Consider the following 15,000-nt stretch of genomic DNA (forward strand, 5'->3'; position numbering starts at 1 on the left):
TGAGGATTTATTCTGGGCAATTTTGTTGCTTTGAGGATTTATTCTGAACAATTTCGTTGCTTTGAGGATTCTGGGCAATTTCGTTTGCTTTGAGGATTTATTCTGGGCAATTTCGTTTGCTTTGAGGATTTATTCTTGGCAATTTCGTTGCTTTGAGGATTTATTCTCGGCAATTTTGCTGCTTTGAGGATTTATTCTGGGCAATTTCGTTGCTTTGAGGATTTATTCTGGGCAATTTCGTTGCTTTGAGGATTTATTCTGGCCAATTTCGCTGCTTTGAGGATTTATTTTGGGCAATTTCGTTGCTTTGAGGATTCATTCTGGGCAATTACGTTGCTTTGAGGATTTATTCTGGGCAATTTCGCTGCTATGAGGATTTATTTTGGGCAATTTCGTTGCTTTGAGGATTTATTCTGGGCAATTTCATTGCTTTGAGGATTTATTCTGGGCAATTTCACTGCTTTGAGGATTTATTCTGGCCAATTTCGTTGCTTTGAGGATTTATTCTGGGCAATTTCTTTGCTTTGAGGATTTATTCTGGGCAATTTCGTTGCTTTGAGGATTTATTCTGGGCAATTTTGTTGCTTTGAGGATTTATTCTGGGCAATTACGTTACTTTGAGGATTTATTCTGGGCAATTTCGCTGCTTTGAGGATTTATTCTGGCCAATTTCGCTGCTTTGAGGATTTATTCTGGGCAATTTCGTTGCTTGTGGATTTATTCTGGGCAATTTCGCTGCTTTGAGGATTTATTCTGGGAAATTTCGTTGCTTTGAGGATTTATTCTGGGCCAATTTCGTTGCTTTGAGGATTTATTCTGGGCAATTTCGTTGCTTTGAGGAATTATTCTGGGCAATTTCGTTGCTTTGAGGATTTATTCTGGACAATTTCGTTGCTTTGAGGATTTATTTTGGGCAATTTCGCTGCTTTGAGGATTTATTCTGGACAATTTCGTTGCTTTGAGGATTTATTCTGGGCAATTTCGTTGCTTTGAGGATTTATTCTGGACAATTTTGCTGCTTTGAGGATTTATTTTGGGCAATTTTGTTGCTTTGAGGATTTATTCTGGGTAATTACGTTGCTATGAGGATTTATTCTGGGCAATTTCGTTGCTTTGAGGATTTATTCTGGGGCAATTTCGCTGCTTTGAGGATTTATTTTGGGCAATTTCTTTGCTTTGAGGATTTATTCTGGGCAATTTCTTTGCTTTGAGGATTTATTCTGGGCAATTTCGTTGCTTTGAGGATTTATTCTGGGCAATTTCGTCGCCGCGAGAAAGTTGGATTAACTGAGTGTAGTTTATAGAGTTTAACGACTTATTAGAAATTTTCACGTTTCTTTTTTTATTGTATATCGTGCTATTGGTTGTCTTGCCTATTTATTTCTCCACTAGTATAAGCGACCTGCAAAAATGATGGTTGAATATTTATATAAGTATGCTGACACACGTAATTCCCCTCTTACCAGGGTATGACTACCCCTCTCCCCTACTCTAGTGACTGTGGGAGACCGAAGTTATACGTATGACAATGTCGCTTGGCTTATATATATATATATATATATATATATTGTATATGTGTGTTTGTGTTGAGCCAAACAATTGCTTTTTATTATATAGATAAGATTGCACAAACTTCCTACTGCCAACCTTTTTTGCAACCTTTCAACCTCGCGTGAAATCAATTACAGTCACATATCTTCGCTTGATTCTTTGATTACATCAGATGTAACTTTTTCATTTGAGTCTTGAGTTTGTGATGATTATTAAATCCAGATGTGATTCTTCAATAGTATAATGAAAGAGGAATATTGTAATTACTTAAAGAGATAGAAATTAGCCCTTTTTTATCTGGTAATTCCAGAGGGAAATAAATCCTGACAATCCAGGGAAATAAGGTAATTACGTACGTGGGTATTAGGCAGCAATTAACATTTCATAATTACAAATTGCGTTGCAATAAATTACACTTTAATAGGATAAGTTTTTATTTGTGAATAAGTATTCTTTTAAATGCGTTAAATAAGAGAGAGAGAGAGAGAGAGAGAGAGAGAGAGAGAGAGAGAGAGACCAAAGTTTACTTTTAAACGTTAAATAGAGAGAGAGAGAGAGAGAGAGAGAGAGAGAGAGAGAGAGAACAAAGTTTACTTTTAAACGTTAAATAGAGAGAGAGAGAGAGAGAGAGAGAGAGAGAGAGAGATCCAAGTTTACTTTTAATCACGCTAAATAAGGAGAGAGAGAGAGAGAGAGAGAGAGAGAGAGAGAGAGAGATCCAAGTTTACTTTTAAACACGTTAAATAGAGAGAGAGAGAGAGAGAGAGAGAGAGAGAGAGAGAGACCAAAGTTTACTTTTAAACGTTAAATAGAGAGAGAGAGAGAGAGAGAGAGAGAGAGAGAGAGATCCAAGTTTACTTTTAATCACGCTAAATAAGGAGAGAGAGAGAGAGAGAGAGAGAGAGAGAGAGAGACCCAAGTTTACCTTTGAACAAGTCAAACAAGGAGAGAGAGAGAGAGAGAGAGAGAGAGAGAGAGAGAGAGACCCAAGTTTACCTTTGAACACGTCAAACGAGAGAGAGAGAGAGACCAAAGTTTACTTTTAAAAGTTAAATAAATAAAGAGAGAGAGAGAGAGATAGAGAGAGAGAGAGAGAGAGAGAGAGAGAGAGAGAGACCCAAGTTTACCTTTGAACACGTCAAACAAGGAGAGAGAGAGAGAGAGAGAGAGAGAGAGAGAGAGAGATTGAAATTATTTATAGGCGGAAACGAAGGTCCCCTTATGGTTGACTGAACTCAAGAATAGACATTGATATTCCATCCGCTTTAAACCACCCATCACTCGCTGGGATTCCAGAAACAAATGGAGGCAAAAGATGCATTTGTTTTGTCTTTGTAATTATGTTGATGATGCAAAGACACCCTATATCTTGTTTCCTTCCTCTTCTTATTTTCATGTTTTTTTAGTTTACAAAGGAAAGATTTAATTTAATGTTATTATTATTCTTAAACTTCTTTTTAAGTTTTTCCTTATTTCCTTTCCTCTCTGGGCTATTTTCCCTGTTGGAGCCCTGGGGCATATAGCATCCTGCTTTTCCAACTGGGGTTGTAGCTTAGCAAATAATAATAATAATAATAATAATAATAATAATAATAATAATAATAATAATAATAATAATAATAATCATCGCCCAAGCCCCTCTCAAAATAAGCATGGACCAGGGATAATAATAATAATAATAATAATAATAATAATAATAATAATAATAATAATAATAATAATAATAATAATAATAACAATTTGAAAATTACCAGTGATTCTCTACTTCTCGGCTCCATTGAAAATTACGTATATTTTCATCTATTCCTTTATATCTTATGCGGAAATTGTTGGGTATTTTAGTGTGAGCTTCCATTACCATTTGTATAATTGGGAAGTATTGTTTACTTTTTCCTTTTCAGTATTAAGGCTAAATAAAACATCTGCTAAATTATGCTTGTACTAGTGTACGCTACCCGTCAAAAATGACGGTTAAGTGTAACCGAAGATATATATATATATATATATATGTGTGTGTGTGTGTGTGTGTATATATATATATATATATATGTGTGTGTATATACATATATATATATATATATGTGTGTGTGTGTGTATTTATGTATATATATAGATATACATATTTATATATATATGTATATATATATGTGTGTGTATTTACATGTATATGTATATGTATGTGTGTGTTATATATATATACATACATACATATATATACATATATATATATATATATATATATATTCATACTGTGCATAGTAAGACACCTGGTCTTTATCATATAAGGAAGATAATTATAACAATAACTCAACATCATTGTCTGTTTCAAAGATATGGTTTGTAATTACTCTCTAATTTATCTAATTTATATCTCAATAAAACCTTGAAGAGAACTTACACAGATCCTTGTTCCTTGTTTCTATATGCGTCTTGACGCCCTTGAAGTGATCGAACACCCACAACGTCGCTTAAAGTGTTCGCATCACTGTACGGAATGGGATTTGCATCATCGTGCAATTAGTCCGGTATTAATGGTGATTGGCACCTAACCCTGACGTAATGCGTGATTTTCTGTCTGTCAGATGTACTAGTTGATGCCAATTAGCCTTTATAAATTGTTTTATAAATTGCAGTAATTCGCTGTTAATAGTTTTTATGTTAGGATGAACAATGTAATATTCTTCAATAGTCAAATATTAAGCTTTAAACTTTAAAAGATAAAAATTACTAAAATTGGATTTGTTAAGTTTGTTCAGAGTTGATATCATGTATATATACACATCTAACACAATTATATCAGAGGACAATATATTTATACATGTATACGATTATCATACCACACATTTAATGAACACACGTACAGCTGGACACAGGATTTCCTGGTACACCTCACTCTGAGGACTTACACCCTGTCGCCCCTTTACTGCGCGGCATGTAACCAAACAGATAGGGTAGGAAAAGATGGCAGAAGTGGCGGAGGACTGAACACAGGAACTCGCCGCGCAGTAAGGGAGTGTCTGGGTGCACTTCTTCAGAGATAGGTGTACCAGAAATATCTGTGTCCAACTGTATGCTTAATGGCCTCCTCGGTCTCGTGACCTGGTCATATGGCTAACATAAGTCTTTTATTAGTTTATTTATGAAAGATCTATTTTAATATTGTTATCCTTGAAATGTTCTACTGTGTTTTAATTGTTCATTACTTCTCTTGTAGTTATTTATTTATTTCCTTTATTTCACTGGACTATTTTTACCCGTTGAGCTCTTGTGCAAATAGCATCCTGTTTTCTCAATTAGTGCTGCAGCTTACATAATGATAATAATGATAATAATAATAAAAATAATGATAATAATAATAATAATAACAACAACAACTAGAAAAGCACTCTTAGGACGGGAGCACACTAGCGACTCTGTGGCGCCACTAAGCCACAGCATCGTGTGGCGGGGATGTGGTCTCCCATAGGTTTCCATTGTTTTCAAGTTTTGCCGCGCAAACTAGCGACTGTGGCAAGTGACTGTGGCTCTCTGTTGCTCATCCTCGCCACAGGCGTGGCGTGGCTTTGAAAACAATGGAAACCTATGGGAGACCACATCCCCGCCACACGATGCTGTGGCTTTGTGGCGCCACAGAGTCGCTAGTGTGCTCCCGGCCTTAGAGTGCAGACCTCCGCCATGGCAGCTTATTCCATTCCTCGAACCCAGCGTCCCTTTCCCAGAATCAATAAATAATTTCCAGCTATTTACATAACAGTTTAAAATCCCTTCAAGTTTCATTACATAACAATTGAAATTGTTGCAGTATGGTTGATAACCGGAATTTGGCCTTTTGCTTGACCTTTAAATTGACCTTGAACTTCGACCTTAACATGTATGAATTGGCGTGGATTTTCATACACTCAAATATGAACTAAGTTTGAAGTCTGTGACAAAGATGTCCAAACCTCTGGTTGATTACGGGCATTGGAAATTTTGCTCGACTGTGACCTTGACCTTTGACCTTGACCTTACATAATTTAATCCTTGCCAGTTTTTACATAATAGTTAGTCCCTGCAAGTTTCATTACTCTACCATTAAAATTGTGGCCGGGAAGCTGTTCGCAAACGAACACGCACACAAACGAGGGGTAAAACATAACCTCCTTCCAACTTCGTTGGCGGAGGTACTACTACTACTACTACTACTACTACTACTAATAATAATATGATCAGGCAGACTGGCCTCATCTTTGGTCTCTTAGATGTCCTAGAATTTAATGATTATAATCGTACGTTGATAGTTAATGTTATATTGAATATTAGGATTTTTTTTTTCATATTGCAGTGAAATTTAAATTCTTAAGTAGATCGACTAATTAATGATTTTGTTGTTGTTGTTGGTGTTCTTCTACTTCTTTTTCTTCTTCTTCTTCTTCTTCTTCTTCTTCTTATTATTATTATTATTATTATTATTATTATTATTATTAGCTAAGTTACAGCCCTAGTTGGAAAAGCAAGTGGCTATAAGCCCAAGGGCTCCAACAGGGGAAAACAGCCAGGTGAGGATTGTTGGCTAAAGTTACAGCCCTAGTTCGAAAACCAAGTGGCTAGAAGCCCAAGGGCTCCAACAGGGAAAAACAGCCCAGTGAGGAAATGTGTAAACTACATAAGTAGTAATGAATAATCAATATAATAAATCTAAAGATCGTACCTGTTTACGTTAATATTCCCTTACCAAGATGGCGGCTGTCTCAGACAGGATTGGACGAAATGGTGCTTGCTTATTCCTTACCGGAAGACATCTCATGTCATCTTCTATAAGGTCTTTTCGGGTAAAGACCTTCCAGTAATGGCACGTGCTACTCCGTATGCAGCGCGCGCTCTTCCAGATTCCACTGGAGTGTCACATTACATAATACCCAATATCTAAAGGATTTTTTTTCATTTCTCTCTCTATAAATGTGTGGGATCACGTTATATTTATCTTTAGCACCTAAGTTTTGGCTTTTATATTTTGATATCAGAATATTAATTTAAACACACATACACATACATACATGCATACATACATACATACATACATACTGACATAGATACACACACACACACACATATATATATATATATATATATATAGCACTTATGTTTTGGCTTTTATATTTTTATATCAGAATAATAATTTAAACACATACATACATACATACTTACATACATACATACGCACACACACACACACACACATATATATATATATATATATATGTGTGTGTGTGTGTGTGTGTACATTTATATATCTATATATATATATATATATATATATGTATTTACTCGTGGTTATTTTGATCGTTAATTTGTTCTCGAATGATCGAGATATTAACATTTAAGGTTAGTTCCAAATTAACATCTCCCCATTTTGGATTATAATAGCTTAAGAAGAAGAATATTTATAGTGATGATAATGGTCATAATAAACTTTTTCAAAAAGTCACATGAAGATAAGCGTGGCAACAAAACATGTAAGACGAGATACTTACCCTTAAGATAGGATTTATTATTATTATTATTATTATTATTATTATTATTATTATTGTTGTTGTTGTTGTTGTTGTTGCTTGCTAAGCTACAACCCTAGTTGGAAAAGCAGGATGCTTTAAGCCCAGGGGCTCCAACATGGGAAATAGCTCAGTTGGGAAAGGAAACAAGGAAAAATTTAATATTTTAAGAACAGTAACAATATTCAAATAAATGGTTCTATGTAAACTATAAAAACTTGAACGAAATAAGAGCAAGAGAAATAAGATAGAATAGCTTGCCCGATTGTACCCTCAAGCAAGGGAACTCTAACCCGAGAGAGTGGAAGACCATGTTACAGAGGCTATGACACTACCCATGACTAGAGAACAATGGTTTGATTTTTGGAGTGTCCTTCTAGAAAAAACTGCTTACCATAGCTAACGAATCTCTCCTACCCTTCAGTTTGAAGTATCTTTTACCCAAGGTCTTTACTGGTAATGACTTTAAGGTTGTCTCATGATCTGTCATTGAACTTAATTTCTTCACACCTACTTGTGGCCTGTTTGGTAACGTCTCTGCCTGGTGTTTCCCAGTCGGGGGTTCGAGTCCCGCTCAGACTCGTTAGTGCCATTAGTGTCTGCAACTTTACCATCCTTCTGAGCTAAGGTTGGGGGGTTTGGGGGAGCCTATAGGTCTATATGCTATCAGCAGCCACTGCCTGGCCCTCCCTGGTCCTAGCTTGGGTGGAGAGGAGGCCTGGGCGCTGATCATATGTATATATGGTCAGTCTCTAGGGCGTTGTCCTGACTGCTAGGGCCGTGTCACTGTCCCTTGCCTCTGCCATTCATGGGCGACCTTTAAAAACCTTTAAAAAGAACTTGTGAAACCCTTAAATGCCGATACAGATGAAAAAAAGAAAAAAAAATATTTTGCATGAACGATTGGAAAAACGGGGATGGTATGGAATTTAGAATTTCGTTTAGGATCTTCTGATTACCTTTTTTTTTTTTTCAGAGACATGCTAATCCGTCTATTACTAGACCAGGTTTAAAGGTCGCTCATGTATGGCAGAGGCAAGGGACAGTGACATTGCCCTAGAAAGTAGGACAATGCCCCAGAGACTTCTTATATATATTTATACATTCATATATTTCTATCTAACTATCTATATATCAATATATATATATATATATATATATATACTGTATATATATATATATATATATACATATATATATATATATATGTATGTATAAATATATATATATATATATATATATGTGTGTGTGTGTGTACAGTATATATGTATATATATTTATGTGTATATATATATATATATATATGTTATATATATATATATATACACATATATATAGTCAAGCACTCGCTCTGTATTATATTGGAAAGATATTTGCGTTTCATTTTCATATATAAATTTTGCTGTTTGGTTGTATATAATTTCAAACTATTTGCCAATATTTAGGTGTTTAAAAATCTCAATATCGTATTTCATTTTTACCCATTAAACTTTTTTTTTCTTTTTTTTTCTTTTTTTTTTTCTTTTTTTTTCGATGCATTTTTCACATGATTTGATTAACTGATTCACACCGCCATCAGCGAGAGTGCTTGTTAACCAGCCTCTGAAATTTGACATTATTAATCATGTAATTCCTTTATGTAATGCAATATCGTTGGGGAATTTATGTAATTAGTAATTATGCTCATATACATTAGTGTTGATTAAGAGTGCATATAATTATTTTGATAACCGGCATAATTACTTCCAATAGGAGGATTATAATTGCCATGTGTTTGAATGAACCACCTGATCGGGAAGGTTAATTTTTCATAAGTTATTTTGATTACTTTCTAGCGTTATTAATTACGATAATTATTTAGGATGTGAAACATTAGCTAGAAAATAGTTAAGGATCATAAAGATTTAAAGGTCGCTCAAGACCGGCAGGATAGTGCCATAGAGATAGACTTTGTATTTATAAGATCAGTGTCCAAGCCCCTTTTCGACCCAAGATAGGACCAAGGATTGCCAGGCAATGGCTGCTGATGACTCTAAAGGTCGCTCAGGAGCGGCAAGATAGCGCCCTAGAGATAGACTTCGTATTTATAAGATCAGTATCCAAGCCCCTTTTCGACCCAAGCTAGGACCAAGGATTGCCAGGCAATGGCTGCTGATGACTCATTGCCTGGCCCTCCCTGGTTATAGCTTGGGTGGAGAGGGGGCTTTGGCGCAGATCATATGTATATATCAGAGTTGCCAGGTTGGCCTTTTTCAGGCCAAAAGCCTCAAATTTGGCCCTTTTGAAATTGGTTGGCCTTGAGTAACATCATGCAAAAAAAGTTGGCCTTGAATACTATTTTTTTGGCCTTTTTCTACCAATGGGTTGGCCTTTTAAAACTAGTTGATTAGAAGTTGGCTTTTTTTATATTCAGAAAAACTGGCAACCCTGGTATATATGGTTAGTCTCTAGGACGTCTAGGTCATTGATCTGCTAGGGCATAGTTAGGGTTGTTGTGGCCTGATTGGTAACGTCTCTGTCTGGTGTTTGCCAGTCGGGGGTTCGAGTCCCGCTCAGTCTCGTTAGTACCATTAGTGTCTGCAACCTTACCATCCATGTGAGCTAAGGTTGGGGGGTTTGGGGGAGCCTATAGGTCTATCTGCTGAGTCATCAGCAGCCACTGCCTGTCCCTCCCTGATCCTAGCTTGGGTGGAGAGGGGGCTTGGGCGCTGATCATATAATATATGGTCAGTCTCTAGGGCATTGTCCTGCTTGCTAGGGCAATGTCACTGTCCCTTGCCTCTGCCATTCATGAGCGACCTTTAAACCTTTTAAACCTTTAAACCTATGCCACTCATGAGCATCCTTTAAACCTTCTTATTTGTGTAAACATATCTGACGTCCATTTAAACGTTTTAAACATATCCAACGTCGACTTAAAAGTGTGATACAAGGTGATGCATGCTGGGTTGTTTGTTTATATGTTTGTTTGTTTGTTTCAGAGAGAGAGAGAGAGAGAGAGAGAGAGAGAGAGAGAGAGATTTCTGGCATCAAATTTAGTGTCCTGCGATATCAGCTAATGATTGCCAACATAGACGAAACTGAATAGTATCAAATGCACATCTAGTAGTTCAGGTCAAATATCTGAATAAAGTTGGGACGCTGGCATCTGGTGGAAAGTAAGTTCCTAGTTAGGGCTGTGGTGCCCGATAGGTAGTAGGTTGGCCAGGGCACCAACCACCCGTTGAGATACTACCGCTAGAGAGTTATTGGGGCCATTAACTGGCCGGACAGTATTACATTGGATCCCTCTCTCTGATTACGGCTCAGTTTGTCTTTGCATACACATGCACCGAATAGTCTGGCCTATTCTTTCCATATTCTCCTCTGTCCTCACACACCTGACAACACTGGGAATACCAAACATTTTTCTTTGCACAAGGGGCTAAGTACTGCAGTGTCATTGTTTAGTGGTTACTTTCCTCTTGGTAAGGGTAGAAGAGACTCTTTAGCTATGGTAAGCAGCTCTTCTAGGAGAACGAAACTCAAGAATCAAACCATTGTTTTCTAGTCTTGGGTAGTGCCATTGCCTCTGTACCAGGGCATTCCACTGTCTTGGATTAGAGTTCTCTTGCTAGAGGGTACACTCAGGCACGCTGTTGTATCCTGGTTTTCTTCCTCTTGATTGTTTTTATAGTTTATATATGGAATATCTAATTTAATGTTTTTACTGTTCATAAAATATTTTATTTTGATTATTACTTCTCTTGTAGATTATCTATCTCCTGATTTACTTTCCTCACTGAGCTATTTTCTCCTGTTGGGGCGCTTGGGCTTACAGCATCTTACTTTTCCAACTAGGGTTGTAGCTTGGCTTATAATAATAATAATAATAATAATAATAATAATAATAATAATAATGTGGTAACGTCCCTGACTGTTGAACGCCAGACCTGGGGGTCGAGTCTCGCTCAAACTCGTTAGTTCCTGTGGTCGCTGAAACCCCACCATCCTTGTGAGCTAAGGATGGGAGTTGGTTGATGGAGCTTATAGGTTTATCTGCTGAGTCTTCAGCAGCCATTGCCTGGCCCTCCTTGGTCCTAGCTTGTGTGGCGAGGGGGCTTTGGCGCTGATCATATGTATATATGGTCAGTCTCTAGAGCATTGTCCTGCTTGATAGGGCAATGTCACCGTCTCTTGCCTTGGCCATTCATGAGCGCCTTTTAAACCTTTAAATTGTTAAGGATGGAGAGAGAGGGTCTATTATCCAATAGATAAAAGTTTGCCATTATAGAATGTGATGGTATATAAGAAATTAGATCACATTTTTTGGCTTTTGACTATTAATCAATACAGTTTGCACCACGTTAAGTTCGTATTCAATTCAGACAGAGAGAGAGAGAGAGAGAGAGAGAGAGAGAGAGAGAGAGAGAGAGAGAGAGAGAGAGAGAGCATTCCTGTTTTTCTCTATTTATAGATGAAATTTATTTATATTTTTATAGCATTAAACACAAGCATAAACCATCGAGTATCGTTGCTCTAAAAGTTAATAAAAAAGATGTGTGTGTGCTAACATTGCGGCATAGTGTAATAATGCTTGCATTCTATATTGGGTTTTCAAGGATATTGCTCAATTTTGTATTGGGAAATTTCATTTTAAGGGTTGGCGTATTTTCATTAACGCCCTGTCATGATATGGCGACATTGCTCGGTATTTTTACATCAGGCCCAAGGATACTCTTCCGTGTGGAGGATATTTGCAATATGTATTCCTATGCATAACATAATTTCATTAAGGTAATGGCATATCACGAAAATATTTTTACTCGGGTCCCCTTATCCTTTCTGGTTTACCTATTTTTGCTAATTATCCCTATGGATTACTTCAACCCACACTATACACTATAGTCAATTCCTTTTAGTGAGGCAGATTTGCATCGACTCGCAGGGATGCCTTTTTATATCGGAAAAGTGTCCTGATCGCTGATTGGTTGGACAAGATAATTCTAACCAATCAGAGAGCAGGAAACTTTTCCCAGCCAAAAGAGCACCGCTGCGAGTCTGTGCAAATGCACCCCATTAAAAAAAATTGAGTATAGTACAGCTAAGGTAGCAACAACAACAACCAGTGCAGCCGTTTCTAGTCCACTGCAAGACAAAGGCCTCAGACATGTCCTTATTCATATCTGTTGTTAGGACAGTCTTCATCACCACGGTGGCCATTGTGAATTGGTGATGGTGGGAGACTTTAGTCTGATCGCTTACAGAAAACCAACCTATTTTGGGTGGCATACACTGGTACAGCTAAGGTAGCAACAACAACAACCAATGCAGCCTTTTCTAGTCCACTGCAGGACAAATGCCTCAGACATGTCCTTTATTCATATCTATGGTTTGGACAGTTTTCATCACCACGCTGGCCAGTGTGGATTGGTGATGGTGGGAGACTTTAATTTGATGGCTTACAACAGCCCAACTAATTATGGGTGGCCATGACTTGTACAGCTTTGCCGATCATGGCGATACGCAAACCCTTTCACTAGTTAAGGTATCTCCACTCAAAAAGTTCACACCTCAATAGATCACGTGATGCTGTTGCAAACCTGATCATTGTTCCCAGTGGTTCCTTGGTGCACCAACCGTGTGTCACACGATCGTACATAAATTATTTTGTATATATTATGCTTGTATCTGCGCTCTTCCCTCGCACTAAAATGAACCTGAATAATCATGTCTCCGGTTTTCCTCTGTAACATTGTCTGTCTTGTGAACATGAAAATGCCTGTTGCCTTGAGGTTTTGTATATAAAGGAGAGTGTTCTATAATAAAGTTACTCAGTTGATTGCTTCCTGCCTTTGAGTCGCAATCTTTCTCTCGGTCCGTCACATTGGACATCCAGAGAAGATGGTTTTAGCTTCATATTTTTTGTTTTACCTCTTAGACAATGTTCTTCTGTTTATTTGTATTGCCTGTGTGTCTAGATCTCTGTCATTTAGACAAGAAAGTTTCGAAAGGATGGATAATTTTTTCAACCAATAGGAATTACTCTTTTTTTCACCTATGGGAAACATTCTTTATTTCCACCAAGGGAAATTATTATGTTTTTCCATCAATGGAAATTATTCTTTTTTTCCATCAATGGAAATTATTCTTTTTTTCCATCAATGGAAATTATTTTTTTCCCACCAGTGAAAGTTACTTTTTTTCCACCTATGAAAGTTAATTTTATCCCCCTATGGAAATTACTTTTTCAACCAATGGAAATTACTCTAGATTATTGCCAAGAAATTTCATGTATGATCTTGAGCTGGTTTTGTATGAACACATTATCATTATGTTCTTTTATCTTTTTAATTCTATTTTCATTGATCTTTTCCTTATTTTGGTATTAACTTTATGATAATTGTTATTTAAAATTATATACAGATGGAAATGGTTAAGATGATGAAATGTCTATCACTTATGTATAAAAAGGTTTATGTACCCTTTTTCAGTACCTTCTTGAATTGTATAAAAAGGTTTATGTACCTTTTTTCTGTACCTTCTTGAATTGTAGTAATTTTTTTTTTTTTTTTTTTTTTTTTTTTTTTTTTTTTTTTTTGTGCACTATCTATATTAGTAAACAGATAAGTTAGCCCGGTAAAGTAGAAACAAGTTAGACCATGTTAAAAAACTGAATTATTTACTATAAAAAGTTAGGTAAAATCTATGGAAGAGGATTATGATTTTTACAGATTAAAATGAAGTAAAACGGCTTGATGGAAGAATTTAACAACGTGTCTTAGTTAATATTGGTTAATTAACCCGTCATTCAACCTTGAAAATTATTAAACACTTAATCCAGAGTTATAATGCGAATGTGTCAGTTCATGTCACCGTTCAGAATTCGATTTGCATTATCAGCTTACAATTATCCTAAGATTAATGGTGACTGACACATCCAAAGGATGTTCATTTCTGAATGTATTATTATTACTACTAGTGTACGCGACCCGTCAAAAATGATGGCTAGATAATTAGACATGCATACACAGATTCAATCCTTCCCAACTCCATCCCCCTTCCCTAAATACAACCCGTCTCACCAGGGCATGGCTACTCCCTCTCCCTCTTACCTGAGGGATGGGGGGAGACCTCCATGCCTCTGAGTGGTACTGTGTATATATATATATATATATATATATATATATATATATATATATATATATATATATATATATATATTATTAACCGTTACTAGTCCACTGCAGAACAAAGGCCTCAGACATGTCCTTCCACTTGCGTCTGTTTATAGTCTGTCTATGCCGTCCACACCCGCAGACTTTCTTAGTTCGTCATTCCATTGTCTTTTCTTCCTTCCCCTGCTTCTTTATTGATCTCTAGGGAATAGTTCTGATATTCTTCTCGTCCATCTATTATCTGGCATTCTCGTAATATATATATATATATATATATATATATATATATATATATATATATATATATATATATATATATATGTGTGTGTGTGTGTGTGTGTGTGTGTGTAAACACACATACATGTGTGGGTTCTATCGTATGCTTACGTAACTTTTTAAATAATTTTCTTTTAGTAACATCGAATTTTGTATCATACCGATAAATGATCAAATTCACCTTTTTTTTTTTTTCATGTATTTTACTCTACCGATTTAAATATTGGCGAAACGTTTTACCTTATCCAGTAACGGCCAGCAATAGTTATATATTCACATGCATGTTTCAGTCCTCAGAATATTACAAAATATTGTTTATAGATTTGATTATTTTTTTTTTCTTTTTGCGCATTGGTTGGAACGGTGAACATTTCAAAAATATTTATGATCTGTAAATAATTTAATGTCTGCGAACTATTGAAAATAGTGTTAATTATTTAGATATTTCCTTTTAAATGTAAATGTATGACTTTAGATGTAGTTAA

General features: G+C 36.1%; 1 protein-coding gene across 1 annotated transcript in view; it reads right to left on the reverse strand.

Annotated features, from left to right (window-relative positions):
- Positions 1-15,000, reverse strand: part of LOC137659704 (axoneme-associated protein mst101(1)-like) — a 165,728-nt gene that overhangs the window by 24,029 nt on the left and 126,699 nt on the right. The window contains exon 4 of the mRNA XM_068394525.1: positions 4,458-4,650. Within this exon, the coding sequence (XP_068250626.1) occupies positions 4,458-4,650 (193 nt within the window). The remainder of the gene's footprint in view (positions 1-4,457; positions 4,651-15,000) is intronic.

This window comes from Palaemon carinicauda, chromosome 20, assembly GCF_036898095.1.
Source record: "Palaemon carinicauda isolate YSFRI2023 chromosome 20, ASM3689809v2, whole genome shotgun sequence".
Classification (NCBI taxonomy): Eukaryota; Metazoa; Arthropoda; class Malacostraca; order Decapoda; family Palaemonidae; genus Palaemon; species Palaemon carinicauda.